At 37.9% G+C, this 14,668-nt stretch overlaps 4 protein-coding genes across 6 annotated transcripts; 2 read left to right on the top strand and 2 right to left on the bottom strand.

Annotated features, from left to right (window-relative positions):
- Window positions 1-11: 11 nt before the first annotated feature.
- On the top strand, window positions 12-3,700 carry LOC119992110 (angio-associated migratory cell protein-like). Its single transcript, XM_038838740.1, has 11 exons — window positions 12-314; window positions 727-774; window positions 1,039-1,080; window positions 1,257-1,376; window positions 1,573-1,718; window positions 1,817-1,964; window positions 2,072-2,155; window positions 2,292-2,407; window positions 2,680-2,738; window positions 2,994-3,084; window positions 3,221-3,700. The coding sequence occupies exons 1-11, from the start codon at window positions 221-223 to the stop codon at window positions 3,446-3,448; spliced, it is 1,176 nt and encodes a 391-aa protein (XP_038694668.1). The 5' UTR covers window positions 12-220; the 3' UTR covers window positions 3,449-3,700.
- A 137-nt stretch (window positions 3,701-3,837) lies between these two features.
- Window positions 3,838-6,419, top strand: LOC119992113 (exocyst complex component EXO70I-like). The gene has a single exon (XM_038838745.1). The coding sequence runs from the start codon at window positions 4,338-4,340 to the stop codon at window positions 6,393-6,395; it is 2,058 nt and encodes a 685-aa protein (XP_038694673.1). The 5' UTR covers window positions 3,838-4,337; the 3' UTR covers window positions 6,396-6,419.
- LOC119992111 (short-chain dehydrogenase TIC 32, chloroplastic-like) lies at window positions 6,178-10,900 on the bottom strand. Of its 2 annotated transcripts, XM_038838742.1 has the most exons (9): window positions 10,565-10,900; window positions 9,473-9,704; window positions 9,155-9,234; window positions 8,622-8,775; window positions 8,418-8,496; window positions 7,497-7,581; window positions 6,820-6,866; window positions 6,484-6,682; window positions 6,178-6,319 (listed from the first exon to the last, which is right to left on the bottom strand). In XM_038838742.1, exons 1-8 carry the CDS (start codon window positions 10,668-10,670, stop codon window positions 6,518-6,520), a joined length of 948 nt encoding a protein of 315 aa, XP_038694670.1. In that variant the 5' UTR covers window positions 10,671-10,900; the 3' UTR covers window positions 6,178-6,319; window positions 6,484-6,517. The 2 variants fall into 2 exon arrangements, with proteins under 2 accessions (XP_038694670.1, XP_038694669.1); XM_038838741.1 differs by lacking the exon at window positions 6,178-6,319 and having other exon boundaries at window positions 6,332-6,682; window positions 10,565-10,898.
- Window positions 10,901-12,349: 1,449 nt separating this feature from the next.
- On the bottom strand, window positions 12,350-14,047 carry LOC119992112 (homeobox-leucine zipper protein ATHB-13-like). 2 transcript variants are annotated; one of them, XM_038838744.1, is made up of 3 exons: window positions 13,894-14,047; window positions 13,161-13,549; window positions 12,350-12,883 (listed from the first exon to the last, which is right to left on the bottom strand). In XM_038838744.1, exons 2-3 carry the CDS (start codon window positions 13,512-13,514, stop codon window positions 12,506-12,508), a joined length of 732 nt encoding a protein of 243 aa, XP_038694672.1. In that variant the 5' UTR covers window positions 13,515-13,549; window positions 13,894-14,047; the 3' UTR covers window positions 12,350-12,505. The 2 variants fall into 2 exon arrangements, with proteins under 2 accessions (XP_038694672.1, XP_038694671.1); XM_038838743.1 differs by having other exon boundaries at window positions 13,635-14,022.
- Between the last annotated feature and the right edge of the window lie 621 nt (window positions 14,048-14,668).

Genomic DNA, 14,668 nt, shown 5'->3' with positions numbered 1-14,668 from the left:
AGAAGTCAAATCCTCAAACATGGTCAAAATCCAAGTCCTAATTGCCTTCTCTTTGTTCCGTACTACCGCCGGCCTCTTCTGGCCGACCTTACCGTCAGCAACTCCATCGTCCTCAGCTTCGACCAAACTCTCTTTCGATTTCTCTTTCACCGGCAAGTCTGAACTCGTCAATTCAATCAAAAGTTAGCCCCTTTCGCATCTCTGGACCGAAGAAAAGACTATGAACAATCCAGGTCACCACGACGAAGACGATGAAGGCGACCTCTTCCTCGACGATTCCGATATCATCCACGAAGTTACTGTCGATGAAGAAGGTCCCCTGCTCTTGCTATCTCTCCTATGTGAATACAACACACATGTACAATTTTGTATTTTCTAGCAAGTGAAGAAAGTCTTTTCCTTTTGTTTTCTTGTTGACTGAACTCTGGGTCAGAGACCGGAAGAGTTTTCTGTTTTTGTTATGGAGGATTGGATCCTTCGTTAAGTCCAATTAACGCAATTTAAGGTTTTGATTAACTATATTGACACCTGATCCAGCGTTCTTGGCTGTGTATGAAGTTATTTACCTAGCACTAGTTTGTGATATGTTGTATGTTGGCAACATGAATGTCGCTATGTGGCTTTCTTGTTTGTTATGTAAACTCTTGCCGCAGTGCAAATGTCAACTTCTTTTATATTTGTTACACTGACTTTTGTTATCATTTTCTTGCCACCATATGGTTGCAGATCTTCCTGACGTAGATGACGACGGTGGCTTTGATGCTGAAGATTTGGGTTTGTATCTATGCCAATTCATTTTTACATGTATGTTAAATAGTTCTAGTAAGAACAGGATGCTACTGTATAAACAGCGTCCTGGGAAAGAGTGCTCTGTTAACGACCTTTTCGTTCAGAATATTTGCCTAAGCTTCTTCTTGAAAGACCCAATGTCGTGACTGTTGCTCGTGTTTGAGTATTGTTTCTAATGGAGACAAATGTGTTATATGTGTAGTTGCTTATTTTTGTGTATGACAAATTGTTATATGTATTTGGTTGCAGAGGAAGCTGATGATTCAATGCACATATTCACTGGCCATACTGGTAGGCTTTTGTCGCCTTTATTCGTATTCTTGACCATATGCTTTCTTGATTCTGAGAAGTTGATTCAATTGAGAAAAGGTTAAACATCAGAAAATATAAAAACTTACCTAAAGTTGACTTCTGCGAAACCTAAATTTAATAGTGATTAAAACTCTTGCCTGCTCTTTTCTTCATAGGTGAAGTCTATACAGTTGTCTGCAGCCCAACAGATGCCACATTAGTGGCAACGGGTGGTGGGGATGACCTAGGCTTTCTCTGGAGAATTGGTGAAGGAAATTGGGCTTCAGAGCTTCAAGGTATGTGCATTAGAGATTAGTTAAGCTGGGTATTGGCCGCCTTGTTTTTATTATTAGCTCAAGCTTCTTCTTTTTTTGATATTTTTTAACACGTAGATCACTGTATCTATCCTTCTCATCTAAAATGGATGCAAAATGTTGATTGTATCTTTTCATCTTTGATCAATCAAATGATGCTCCTAACTTTGGTCGGCAGGCCATAAGGATTCTGTCTCCAGTTTGGCCTTTAGCACTGATGGGCTGTTGCTTGCATCTGGAGGGTTGGATGGGCTTATTCAAGTTTGGGACACAGGGTCAGGAAATGTCAAATGTGCCCTTGAAGGTCCTCAAGGGGGCATTGAGGTGATAAATATTTAGTGTTCTGTTTTTTCTTACAAAAATTATACAGTTATCATGTTGGTATTTTGTTGTCATAACATCTTAACTATGTTGTTCCACAGTGGGTGAGGTGGCATCCAAGGGGACATCTAGTCTTGGCCGGTTCTGAAGATTCCACTGTGTGGATGTGGAATGCTGATAATGGTGCTTATCTTAATATGTTTTCTGGTCATGCTAGTAGTGTGACTTGTGGTGACTTTACCCCTGATGGTACTATTCTATGCTTGATTTTGCTATCCAGTTTTCATGTATTAAAATTTTATCAGAAGACAAATTTTTTATACTAATTTTTTTTTTCATTTTCCGGCTTGCGTAAGGTAAAATAATTTGTACTGGTTCGGATGATGCATCTTTGAGAATATGGAATCCAAAAACTGCCGAAAGCATTCATATTGTAAGAGGTAGGATGCAATAGACTTTCAGACGAACTTTTTCTTCCTTTTCAATTTATGAAAGTCTTAGGTCTAGCTTTCCCACTTCGATGTAAGCTTGTTGGTTTTTTTTTTTTTGGTGTGACTGTTTTTATTTCTTCTGTAGGTCATCCCTATCACACTGAAGGTGTGACATGTGTAGAAGTAAGCTCTGATTCAGCACTAGCTATTACTGGTTCAAAGGATGGTTCTGTCCACATTGTGAATATAACGAGTGGGAAGGTTTGTACTATTTTTGCATTAGGTTATTTTAAGTTGTGTTTTATGTATAATCATCATTACTTTGGCTGGGAGATGAAGATTCGTATACTAGAGGATTTTTGTCTCCTTTTAGTATGCTTTGACTTTCTTATTTTCTTTGATAATGATGAAATTGTTCTATTTTCACATTTCTACAGCACTGGGTTTTGTTGCATGATTGCTTGTGCTAGCCTGATAAACCAAATTCTGGGTGTTACTCTATATGTGTGCCTTAATCAACTTGTTCTCTATAGGTTGTTGGATCTCTTGCTTCTCACTCAGATTCAATTGAATGTGTTGGGCTTGCCCCAAGGTATGAACAATATTGTGAAAGCTTTTATCCCCTGCTCCCTCTCTGTTTTCTGCATGAGTTGACAATCTAAGACTGGAAGACTGATTTTTTAGGCAAACAGAACTGGAAAAAGAACAAAAAGGAATGTTTCTTTCTTAGCGTGTTAAATTTGATGGTTTCTCCTTCCAAATGAGGAAAGCAGGCATTTAGTTTTGAAACTTACATTATGACGGACCTGACTGATTGTTATTCTTTGATTTCAAACTTCCGATGCAGTTCACCGTGGGCAGCAACTGGAAGTATGGATCAGAAGCTTATAATATGGGATTTGCATCATTCATTACCTCGCTGTACTTGTGACCACAAGGTCTGTTGGCATTCCAACGCACATTAACTCCATATGCATTATCATTATTTATTGATATTATTATAATGTTTCTGAGGGCTGCTGTAATTTATGCGACGTTATTGACTGACAAAATCTGATTTTTCCTTGTTTGCAGGATGGTGTGACATGCTTGACATGGCTTGGTGCATCTAGGTACCTGGCTACAGGTTGTGCGGATGGGAAAGTGAGGTTATGGGATAGTCTCTCGGGCGATTGTGTGAAAACTTTTCATGGGCATTCTGATGCCATTCTGTCTCTCTCCATGTCTTCTAATCGTGATTTCCTCGTCTCCGTTTCAGCCGATGGAACTTCTCGTGTGTTTGAGATTGTCGAGTTTCGGTAAAACAATGTGTCATGAATTGCATTTTTGAAGGGCTAGAATGCAACTTTTTTGTGAATATAACGGCTTTGATAGGGGCCAAGTGGAAGCCATGTAAATTAAAAAATGTTAGATTTGAGTACAATTAGAATTTGTCTCTGTCTGTCTATGTTAATTGCGTGCCTTGCTTCTCCCTATGAATTAGAATTGTAGTTGTCTTTCTGTTTATGAAGATTAGAATAATAATTACACTTATAAACATAGCGTTTCCTTTTCTGTCTTAGACCATGTTTGTGTCATGATATATATTATCAATTTATTGGGTAGTCATATGTCTAAATTAATTTGCCTTTTCACGCGTCTTCTTACCTATTTGTCTTTCGTCTTTGCTAACAGTTTGCCCACTTTTGCTAGTGTTTTTAATAATGTTGGAAAAAAGACAAACAGAATTAGAATGGATTGCCTGTTAATTACTTGTTTAGACTTGCTGGTTGTTGTACTGGTTAGACTGGCAGACTTTCAACAATAAATTGCAGATATAAAGCCAAAGCACTGTTTTAAAATATAATGCATTTATCTATGTTTTCTTGCTTGTGTCTATAAGGTGTTTGTGTTTATGCGTGAGTGGGTGAGTGAACTATTTAGTGGCTGGTGGTTGAGGTTTGAGATGTCTGGTTTGCAAGTGAGGTTTGGTTTGAATATGGTTCGTCTTCTTTTTACTTGATTTGCTGGGTTTGGTGGAGAAAAGTAAACGAGTGACATTGAAGAAACCAATGGAAAGCATGCACTACTTAGTTTTTTGTACAAAAACAATCTTCTTGTGCCTTTACGGCTGAGTATAAAAGGCCACAAACAGTAGTGGTTCAATCATTTTCTGGAAGTCTGACAATCATTAGGATTTCTTGCTTTTGTAATGGCTGATGTTGACACCATTGATGACCTTGTATCAGCTAGAAACTTGCTGAGTATTGGGTTAGAAAAATCAAGGGCAATTGCCTCTGCTCTTCAAAATACTGGATCGAGGTTGGATGTCATGAACCAAAGATTGCCATCTTTGGAAGCTGCATTTAGGCCAAACCCAGTGGCAAAATGTGCATTTGCTTCTCTCAGAGACCGTTTGGATGGAGCAATTGACGCTGCGGCTGCTGTTCTTAAGGTCTATGGGGTCATTTGTGAGCTTCGAAACTCGATCCTGTCAGACGCTTGTTCTGATCTATCTAGCTACCTTGATGTTGTGCAACAGATTGAAGGAGCACTGAGATTTCTCACGGATAATTGCAGGCTAGCGATTCAGTGGTTGCAGGGCATTCTTGAATTCTTAGAATGTAATGCCATCGCCAATAATCATTTCATCTTGACTGTGAAGAAGTCCTTAGAAATCCTGGAGGAATTAGAGATGGCAGAGGAGCATGCCCATCTCGAGGATGGTATTCTCTTTGATGCATTTGACAAGCTTGTATTAGAATTTAAGAAACTTCTTACAGAAAACAGCAACTCTCTTGCTTTGGTTTCTCTATCCTCCTCCACTGCTCCACCTATTTTTCCAGCGGCTGCTACACAGAAATTGCAGGCCGTCGTTGACAGGTTAAACGCTGGTAACTGGCTTCAGAATTGCCTATCTCTACATGCTAAAGTCCGGAGTCTCGTCGTTAGAAGAAGTTTGGAAGCTTTTGATTTGAACTACCTGGCAAAAACTATTACAGAATTTGACAATGTGGAGGAGATTGAGAGTGATGTGGATCAATGGTGCAAGGATCTGGTGGTATTGGTGAAGAATGTGTTGGGGATTGAGTACAAGCTATGCAAGGATATTTTTGGCCGGAGCGGATCAAACGCCTGGGTGGGTTGCTTTGCAGAGATTGCCAGACAATCAGGATTTCTTGCTTTCCTTGAATTTGGAAAGCATGTTAGTGAGAGTAATAAGGGTCCAGTCAAGCTATTGAAGCTACTAGACATTTTTGGTGTTCTGGACAATCTGAGAGTAGATATGAACAATCTTTTTGGAGGAGAAGCCTGTGTTGAAATCCAAACCATGACAAGGGACCTCATCAAAGGAATAATCAATGGTGCTTGTGAGATATTCTGGGAACTCCCAGTTCAAGTGGAGCTACAAAGGTTTTCTCCTCCACCCACCGACGGGAGCATTCCGAAATTGGTATGCTTCCTAACCGGCTACTGCAACCAGTTGCTCGGAAACGAGTACGAGCCGGTATTGACACAAGTCCTGATAATCAATCACAGCTGGAGACATGAGAAGTATCAAGAAGGACTTGTGATTAGCCAGATTTACAACATTATAAAGCAAGTAGCTTTGAACCTGGATTCATGGTCGAAGGCCTACGAAGACGTCGCGCTATCCTGCTTGTTCATGATGAATAATCATTTCCATTTTGGCAGTCTTGGAGGAACAAAAGTTGGTGACATGATGGGAGAGTCATGGCTGAAAGCTCATAAGCAGTATATGGAATACTACGCGACAGTCTACCTGAAAGAGACCTGGGGAAAGCTCATGGCAACACTAAACCCCCAAGACAGTCCAGTTTTGACATCTCCAAGCAGAATGACTCCATTTTGGCTCTCCCCAATCAGAATCCCTGCAGGCTGTGCAGTCAAGAAGAGTCTCAAGAAATTCAACAAGGCTTTTGAGGACCTGTACAAGAAGCAATCCAAATGGGTTGTGTCTGATGAAAGCTTGAGGGAGAAGATGTGTGAGGTTACAGTGAAGGCTTTTGTACCTGTTTATGCTAGCTACTTGCACAACTATGGTGTTTTGATCAAACAGGAGGCTGAGGGTGGTGAGTATGTCAAGTACACTACAGAGAGTGTGGAGAGGGCTTTGAACACTCTGTTTCAGCCTAAGGTTATAAGCATTTGTAGCAACAACAAACCTGTCCCCTTGATTGATAGAGTCAAAACCATTGTAAAGATTGCAAGTGTTAAAAGACACTGGAAGAACCAATTCTTCGTCTAAATTCAAACAAGAGAATTTCAGAAACAGTTGCAAGCATAATGATATCGTCATTTCACAATTTACGCACAAAATGAAATCTCAAGCATACCCTATAACTTGAAGTAGGGCAAATCTGCATCCAACTACTTTGGAGAAGTCAAGCTCAAGCTGAAATCCCATAGCTTTTTGGCCAATGTTGCATCTTTGGCCTTGGAACTTGGCTTGGTTATGTTACTGTCCATAAAATATTCTCCGCTTACTCCCTTCACTTGCGGATGCAATGCCACATAACAGGTAGTTGCCGCTCCCTAAACCCGTATCAAAGAAACGATAAATTGGTTGGTAATTTACTTAAGAGAGGTTATCATACGATTCTCCTGAATGCAGACACCTAGCGTGCTCAAATAATTACGGAAATGCATGTCCGACGAGAAAAGTAACTTGCCTGCTGAACATTTTTTAGCACAAATCTACCAATCATATTAGCAATGCCTGCATCAAAACCGAGGAAGTGTTAATCTATAACCAGATAATTCACAAACAATCAATAAAAGAACATTTTCAACTAAAAAAAGGAAACGGTTATGACAAATGACCAAACCTATCTCATACAAATCGAGCCAATAATACCTAACTTCTACTATGACATATTACTGGAAAACGATCCAGTATTTCGAAAAACCCATGAGAATATTTCTTGAAAAAAACTATTTTCAGGGAAATCATACAATGTCAGATGGATCCCTGCCAATCATACTCCGTGAGTTAGAATCATATAAAGAATGTCATTGCTTGAAATATGTCATTGCTTGAAGCATTATTGTGGAGCAAACTCTTTCAGGCGCACTAGGTACTGTAATTTGCAGGGGAAACCTAGTTTGACAGACTCTAGCGTTTATTGAGCCTGTTGTTACCTCTTTCAGTACATGAGATGGAGCTGGTGTTACAAAATCTTATAAGTTGGTAAGTATAGGGAAACTAAGCACACATTTGTATCAATATATCACCTCTCATATTGCAATAAACACATAATCGCTGTTGCAAAATGGACTTCAACTTCAGCTAAAACAATTCAACCGAACATCTCTCAACTTGACAAAATTAAAAACAACCAAGGATTACCGTTAATATAACTGTGGTAACGGAGAAGATTGGTATTAATTGATCCAGGATGAAGTGAATTAGCAGTGATCTCCATCCCATCTTCCTATATAAATAAAGAAAAAGCAGATAGTCTGAATTAGAATCCAGCTGCACTAGAGGCCATCATGAAATTTTAGGAGCAGAAAAGTCTTGCGGCAGATCAACAAGTAGCCACTGCCATCACTTATGATATTATATATGATGCAACCTCGTATGAATTCTGTATATGAAGCAAATGGTGCAAAAATCTAACAACAATGACGTGGCAACTCAAAAGGATAACTCATTCATACTTTCCACCAATATAATGTCCAGTTCAGAGGTAGAGGTAACTTGTTGCAAACAGCTTATAGAAGTTCTCATTAAACATACATGAAAATCCATGCAGTTTCTCGTGGCATGCAAGACTAACTAGCACAAACATCTTGAAATTAACAAAATTGAGAAAATTATCGACAAGTGGGGAATTTGTAGCTCTAATTACATGTTCAGGATTGCTTGTTATCTTCATGTTGAGGTAGCAAATAAAGTAACAAAAAATTGATGAGGAATATAGCCTATCTAGGCATCACTAATAGTTTTAACAACTTTACTGCCTGGTCTAACTTTTCAATATGGAAAATGGAATGGTCAAAGACAGACACGGAAGGCCTTTCTAACTTACAAGTATTGTACATTTCTAAAAATATCACTAAAATGGTATACTTTTCATTCCTATAGAGTCCACAACCACCTGGCTCGTCCTTTGGTAAATAAGGAAAGCAACATTTAACAATTAACACACATCCAAATGCTTTCAAATGTGTCAACAAGGCATGCATTTGCCGAATGAACATATTTCTATAAACATCAAACAATTTTCTGAAGATAGGTATCAGTAGCATGCAAAATATTAAGTACCTTCAGGCGCCTTGTCAGCTCATTAGCATGCAAAATATTAGAAAGCTTTGATTGTCCATAAGCATAGAGAGTGTTGTAGCTGCGCAAGAACAAAAAGTAAAGTGAAGATAAAAACACAAGGCTGGCTAAAAGGAAAGTTCTCATAAAGTGGTTCTATTAGAATCTTATCTCATTCATCAATTGAAGAAAATCCCAAAAACTTGCCTCGATTGATCATTAATTTTATCAAATCGAATGCCTTCACTATATGTAAGTCGGTGAGCCTCTGATGACACATTAATGATCCTACCCTCTCTATTGCTTTGATAAGCTGTATTTTTCATGGTCTCCAACAGTAGATTTGTCAAAAGAAAATGACCTGCAAAATGGTCTCACAAGGCTTAGTCCACTGCGATAGGTGTGCTGTGTGCATCTTGATACCATTTTTAGAAGAGATTCAATTCTTCGTAAAGTAAACCCAAAATATTTTAGAGCCATTTTGTTGGCGAAAACAGACTTTAGCATTGCAGCCTCATCATATTAGGCTCAACATATGAATTTGAACAAATAGTTCATTATATCTGACAGGTATACGGATTACTAAATTGCATACAGCTACATGATTTTCAGCTTATATGCAGATTTAGTACGATCTGAGCTGCAGATTCCTGTAGAGGCTATACTCATTGAACTACAATCAATCCTGTACACAAGTTTTCTGCTTCCTATGGGCAAATGCCAAATCAAGCTCAGCATACCTAAATGATTTGTTGCAAATTGCAATTCTATTCCGTCTTGGGAAAGCGTATATGGAGTTGCCATTACTCCTGCATTGTTTCTTCAAACAATAAAAGGAGAAATTAGAATTCACCACTTCATAATTTTTTTGAATGGACTGGTTGATATGCATAAAGTAAGGGGGAGCGACATATGTATAAATCCAGAGAAACGAAAGGTGGATCAAAGAGGAAGCAACAACCATATCTACAGTCTTATTTTCACACCTAAAGAAGCATGAAGTATCCATAATAAATTGAAGTTTAGGCAATACAATAGCTGCAATATAGTTGTCTTACATGAGGAGATTCAGAGGAAGTCCAGTGGAATTGTACCCTGATGCAAATTTTCTGACTGACTCCGTTGAGCTAAGATCTAATTCCATCACATCAATCTTAGCAGAAGAGTTTTCCTTAAGTAATGTTTCTCTTACATTCTTACCAGCCTCCACATTTCTTACCGCCACGACTACATGCACACCACGCAATGCAAGAACACGAGTTGTCTCAACGCCTATACCACTGGATGCTCCTGAAGTTAAACCAACACAAGCACCAGTCACAACGAAAAAACACAATTAAAAAAAGAGAGAGAAAAAGTGATATATTAAAGGTACAAGAAAGCTTAAAACTAAATCTGCTAAAAGAATACATAAAATTAGTCAATATGCCAACATAAACAAAATAGGGCAAGCCTCCCATTTGATAATCATGACAAAGGCATCATTAAAAGAAACATTCTCATCAGAAAAATAATCAAGATTTAAGTCGGAACCGTAGAACAAAAATTCGTTTATGAGAAAATCTTTCATTCATAATCCAGTATTAAACTACACAACTAGTGGGAAAAATCTTAATCAAGAAGACAAGAACCATATACTTCAAGCTCTCAATTTAATTTTGTAAGCTCGAGAATTCTATTGAACTTGACTCAATATACAGAACTCTAGAACTGATTTCAATACATATCGGTAGCAGAATACTACTTCCTAAGAGGATTGATAATCAATAGATGGCAAATGATGGTATAAGCCTGAACTGAAAAAGCTTGAGCCATAGCTCTCATAATAACTTGATACCACCCAACTAAAGATATCAAACACAGTATGCTGAGTCTAAGCAAGTTTAATTGAAATTCGTTGAATAGAGAACTGAACTGAAAATTCCCAATCAATTCAACACTGACCAGATTGTTGTACTAGGTCAGATGAATACCATGCATATATTTGGCTAATTAGTAATCAGAACAGTAAAATACAAAAAAGAACTAAACTTCATATAATTTACTTGGCTCTGTATCTCTCTTCATCATCCATAAGAGACCGACAGAACTGAAAATAAAAGAAATTAAATACGGTAAACCCAGATAGATAAAAAAATAATAAAAAAAACCTGTAACAATGGCAGTAAGCCCAGTTCCATCGATTCCCCGGGTAACCTCCTCTGCAGTGGAAGAGGCAGAGAACCCAGATGGCCCCTTCCAACCAAAAATCCACATCTTTGCTAATCCACACCCAAAGACAATTCACCAACTCCAAACAAGAAAGCCCTTCAACTCTGCAAAATGTATCATGCCAGGACACAAAGGGACATTTATTGAAAGGTCCCTCGGTATATTTTAGTGACAATCGATAGCGGACTGGCCACACCACACCAATCATCAGAATTGAATAGTTTATACGTGGATATTAACGATTTATTGATTTATATGGAAAATTCTATGACAAATTTTGTTCCTTTTTTTTCAAATTCTTTTTCTTACATCTTATTTTCTTGCTTTTTCAGTGAAAACCCATCTCTTCGGGATTCCATCCCGCAGCAGCGTATGTGCTGCTGACATGGCTCATTAGAGTCCTTTGAATTAGCAAATAACTACTCAATCCGATGGTCAGGAACAAAATATATAAATTTAATTTTTTGTTTGTTGCATTCTCTCTCTTCAATGTTATGCAAGTTTGAGAGAGTATACGCTCCTCTATATGATGTTAATTCATAGTATACGCTATGAATCTCGATTTGTAGCTAACAAATTGCTTTAAAATAGAATAAATAGCTCTAAAAATAAATTCCTAAATTTTAACATTTCAGACAAAATCCTTTTATAGTAGTATTTATACCATACTAATTTCCAGCAATTGACATGTTAAGTGACTAGAGATCACTTTTGGTACAAATAGAAACATATATCTATTATTTAAACACTCAGAATGATATTTGTCAAAATATTAGTGTCTCTTAGATTGTTATGATAAAATGTGTTTTTTCACATATATTAAAATTTATGAGTGTTTTAATAACATAAAATGCTGAGATTTTACCAAAAAAAAAACCTCAAATATCTTGCAAAGGCGTCCTTGGGATGGGGCGACACGGACTGACGTCCAAGGCCCCCAAAACCCCTTCTTTAAAAAAAAAAAACACTAGTATTATAGCAGTCTCTAACCCATGAGAGACCTACTAATTAGTAAATTTGCATATCAAAATGTTAGAAAAATCATATTTAAGTAATATATGATATTTAATTCTTTTTAAGAGGGTCAATTTTTTAGAATTTACCCAGAACTCCCGAAGACTCAGCTACACCAGAGATATCTTGCAAAGAGTGATGCAACTGGCAATAACTATTTAGGCTTTTGCAATCATGTTGATAAAGATAGGGAGAGAAGTAGTACTAGTGAAGCAAAATTTTCAACAACTAATCCTCTAATTCAAAGTTTTAAGAAGACGACAGAAAAAGAAAGAAAGAGAGAAAGAAAGAAAGAAAGAGATTTGTGGTGAAAAGGAGATGTGTAGTGCATGAAAGTGGGTATACAGAAGAAGACTAAAACGGACATTTGTTGGATATTATAGGGAGTGAGTGGACAGTGGGTCACATGAATTTCTTCCTTCTGTGATAAGCAAAAAAGAAAGAGGCAATAATTTGCCAAAAAAAAAAACCCAAAAGGTGGACACATATATACATAATTAGATACACATTCATGGCCCTTTTCTATCCTTTTCTTCTCTTCTTTGTCAGCACAAGATTTCCCATTCACGAGAATCACCATTTCCAACTCTCATGACTCCTTGTTTTGTTCTACTCTTCCATCTGCTTGTCCTCTTCCTCTCTCTTGGAATGTGTGTTTGATACTCTCTCTCTCTCTATTTTCTCTCTCTAAACTTCATGAATTCAGCAGCAAAGAAAACAAACTCCAGCATTTTATTTGTTATCATAAAAACTCAAAAAAAAAGTACATAAACAAAACATGGACTCATATAAGAAAGTCATGAAAATAAGGTAATTTTTTCAAACTGCAAAATGGGTATTATGTATGGAGTACTAGAGTTGGAACTTCAGTGGAAATGTTGTTGTTGCTCAAGCCATGGCCAACACCCAGATTGGTGGTCATCCATGGTGCAGAACATGTTTGTGAGGCTTTCTTCTTTGACAATTTGATCAACCTTTTGGCATTGGATTTCTGGCCTTGAAGAGATTTGGAAAAGCTGTTCACCACCTCCTCCACCCGTAGGCCTCATTAATGATGGTGGAAGGAGAGGTCTGCTTGTAATAATTGGATGATGAAATATTGATGGACTGTCAATAGCTGCTGGTGTTCTTGATATATCCAACTTGATTTCTGAACTGTTCTCACTTCTGTTGCTGCAAGAACCCTCTGTTTCTTTATTCAGGTTGATGGGCTCTGTTAGCTCCCTACCTTTAAGTGCCAATATCTGCACCCATTAATCAATTCACCAATCAAGTTCAAATATCTATGGATATAAAACATAATGATGAAAGGAAGAAAAAAAAAACACAACCCTTTTAGCTTCAACACAGTGGTTCAGAGATAGAATTATATGTACAACCTACAGGTCACGAGTTCAATTTCTCAAAACAATCTCTTCACATATTATGTGGAACGTAAATTCTACATCGTACACACGGGTGTTGTTTACCTTCCTTTTTAGCTTCAACACATTATAAACACTATTATGATCTTTTCCTTACCTCGGCATGGAGTTTGTGGTTTTGAGCTTGGAGTGCATCATTGTCAGCTTTGATAGATTCAAATTGTCTCTTGAGGAGATCATAGTCTTTCTCAAGCTGCTTAGTCTTCCACCTAGCTCTTCTGTTTTGGAACCAGATAGCAATCTGTCTAGGCTGGAGTCCAAGTGCCCTTGCAAGCTGAATTTTTCTTTCAGGCTCAAGCTTGGTACCCAACTCAAAGTTCTTCTCAAGTGTCTTAACTTGTTCCATGTTAAGCCTTCTCTTCTTCTCCCCTAGTTGTGACCCATCATCAGACAAATCATCCTCCCCACCACCATTTGCCTCTTCACACAAATCCACTCCTGAAAATGACATTGATGATGTTCTCTTCCCTAGAAATGATCCAACCCCTAAATATAACAACAACAAAACTAGTTAAAATCATTGTAAGAATAAAAGTTAACCAAAACAGAGTAAAACAGAGAGACTATATACCATGAAAATCTTGGGGTGGACAAGAGGAGAGAATTTGATTAAGAGAACTAGTGTGAGATTGATGATGTTCATCTTCATGAGGATGAGTTTGGAGCATGAAATTTGTTGCTGGGAAGAAGGCCATCCCATTTGCAAATCATAAACAATAAGCTACTTAGCTAGCTAGCCTCGAGCCACTGCTGTAAGACTCTGGTGGTGTTCATCCCACAATCACGATCAATAGGCAGACTTTGTGAAACAGAGAGCTATGATTAAATACCTTATCACCATCAATTTCATCAGCTCCTATAAAGACTTCATTTTCTTTTTCACATAAGTTTTTCCAGAGAAAAAAGTGGGGGTGGGGGAGAGAGAGAGAAAGAGAGGGGAGGGAGGACGATCCTTTAGTTTGGAGTCTCTTTATATGATAAAAAAGGACTGAAACTTTTTCTTGTATTTCTTTACTATGATTTCACTGCTAAAGGAAACAGGTTTTTTTATACTTATTTTACTACAAAATAAATAGCAGAACAAGGAACCCAATCATCTAATGTTACTGTAACACCACTCATGTAATAAAAAATCTTTAATGAACCATGAATAATAATATTGATCTAAGGACTGCACACGAGTATTCCTTTGTAATAATAATATTTACTAGTCACTATTGAGAGACAAATATGAAATATAGGTTGCTTGATAGAGAAGAGAAATGAGTTGGCCATGCATCTTTTGAAGGTCTAGAGAGAGAGAGAGGAATCTAAGTGATGGGTCCAATGGAGAGGGGCAGGGTTTGCTACCAAACCCACCAGCAAGTATCGTGCATTAGGACGAAGCTCTTTCCCATCCATTATCCTTTCATCAGGTTCGGTTCACTCTCTGTGGGGGGTCTCTGTGTGTGTGCGGTCGAAAGGGAGAGGTTCTGAAGAAGTCCGGCCAAAACAATCACTTTCTCTGTTACTGCCACACCAACACTAATGGCCAACTTTGTGTCCTCTTCTCTTTCTCCTCATATTAGACGGACGACCTTTTTGACCAATTTACATACAGGTTGA

The sequence above is a fragment of the Tripterygium wilfordii genome, chromosome 22, assembly GCF_013401445.1.
Source record: "Tripterygium wilfordii isolate XIE 37 chromosome 22, ASM1340144v1, whole genome shotgun sequence".
In the NCBI taxonomy this organism is placed as follows: Eukaryota; Viridiplantae; Streptophyta; class Magnoliopsida; order Celastrales; family Celastraceae; genus Tripterygium; species Tripterygium wilfordii.
This window is presented reverse-complemented; position numbering and strand designations above follow the sequence as displayed.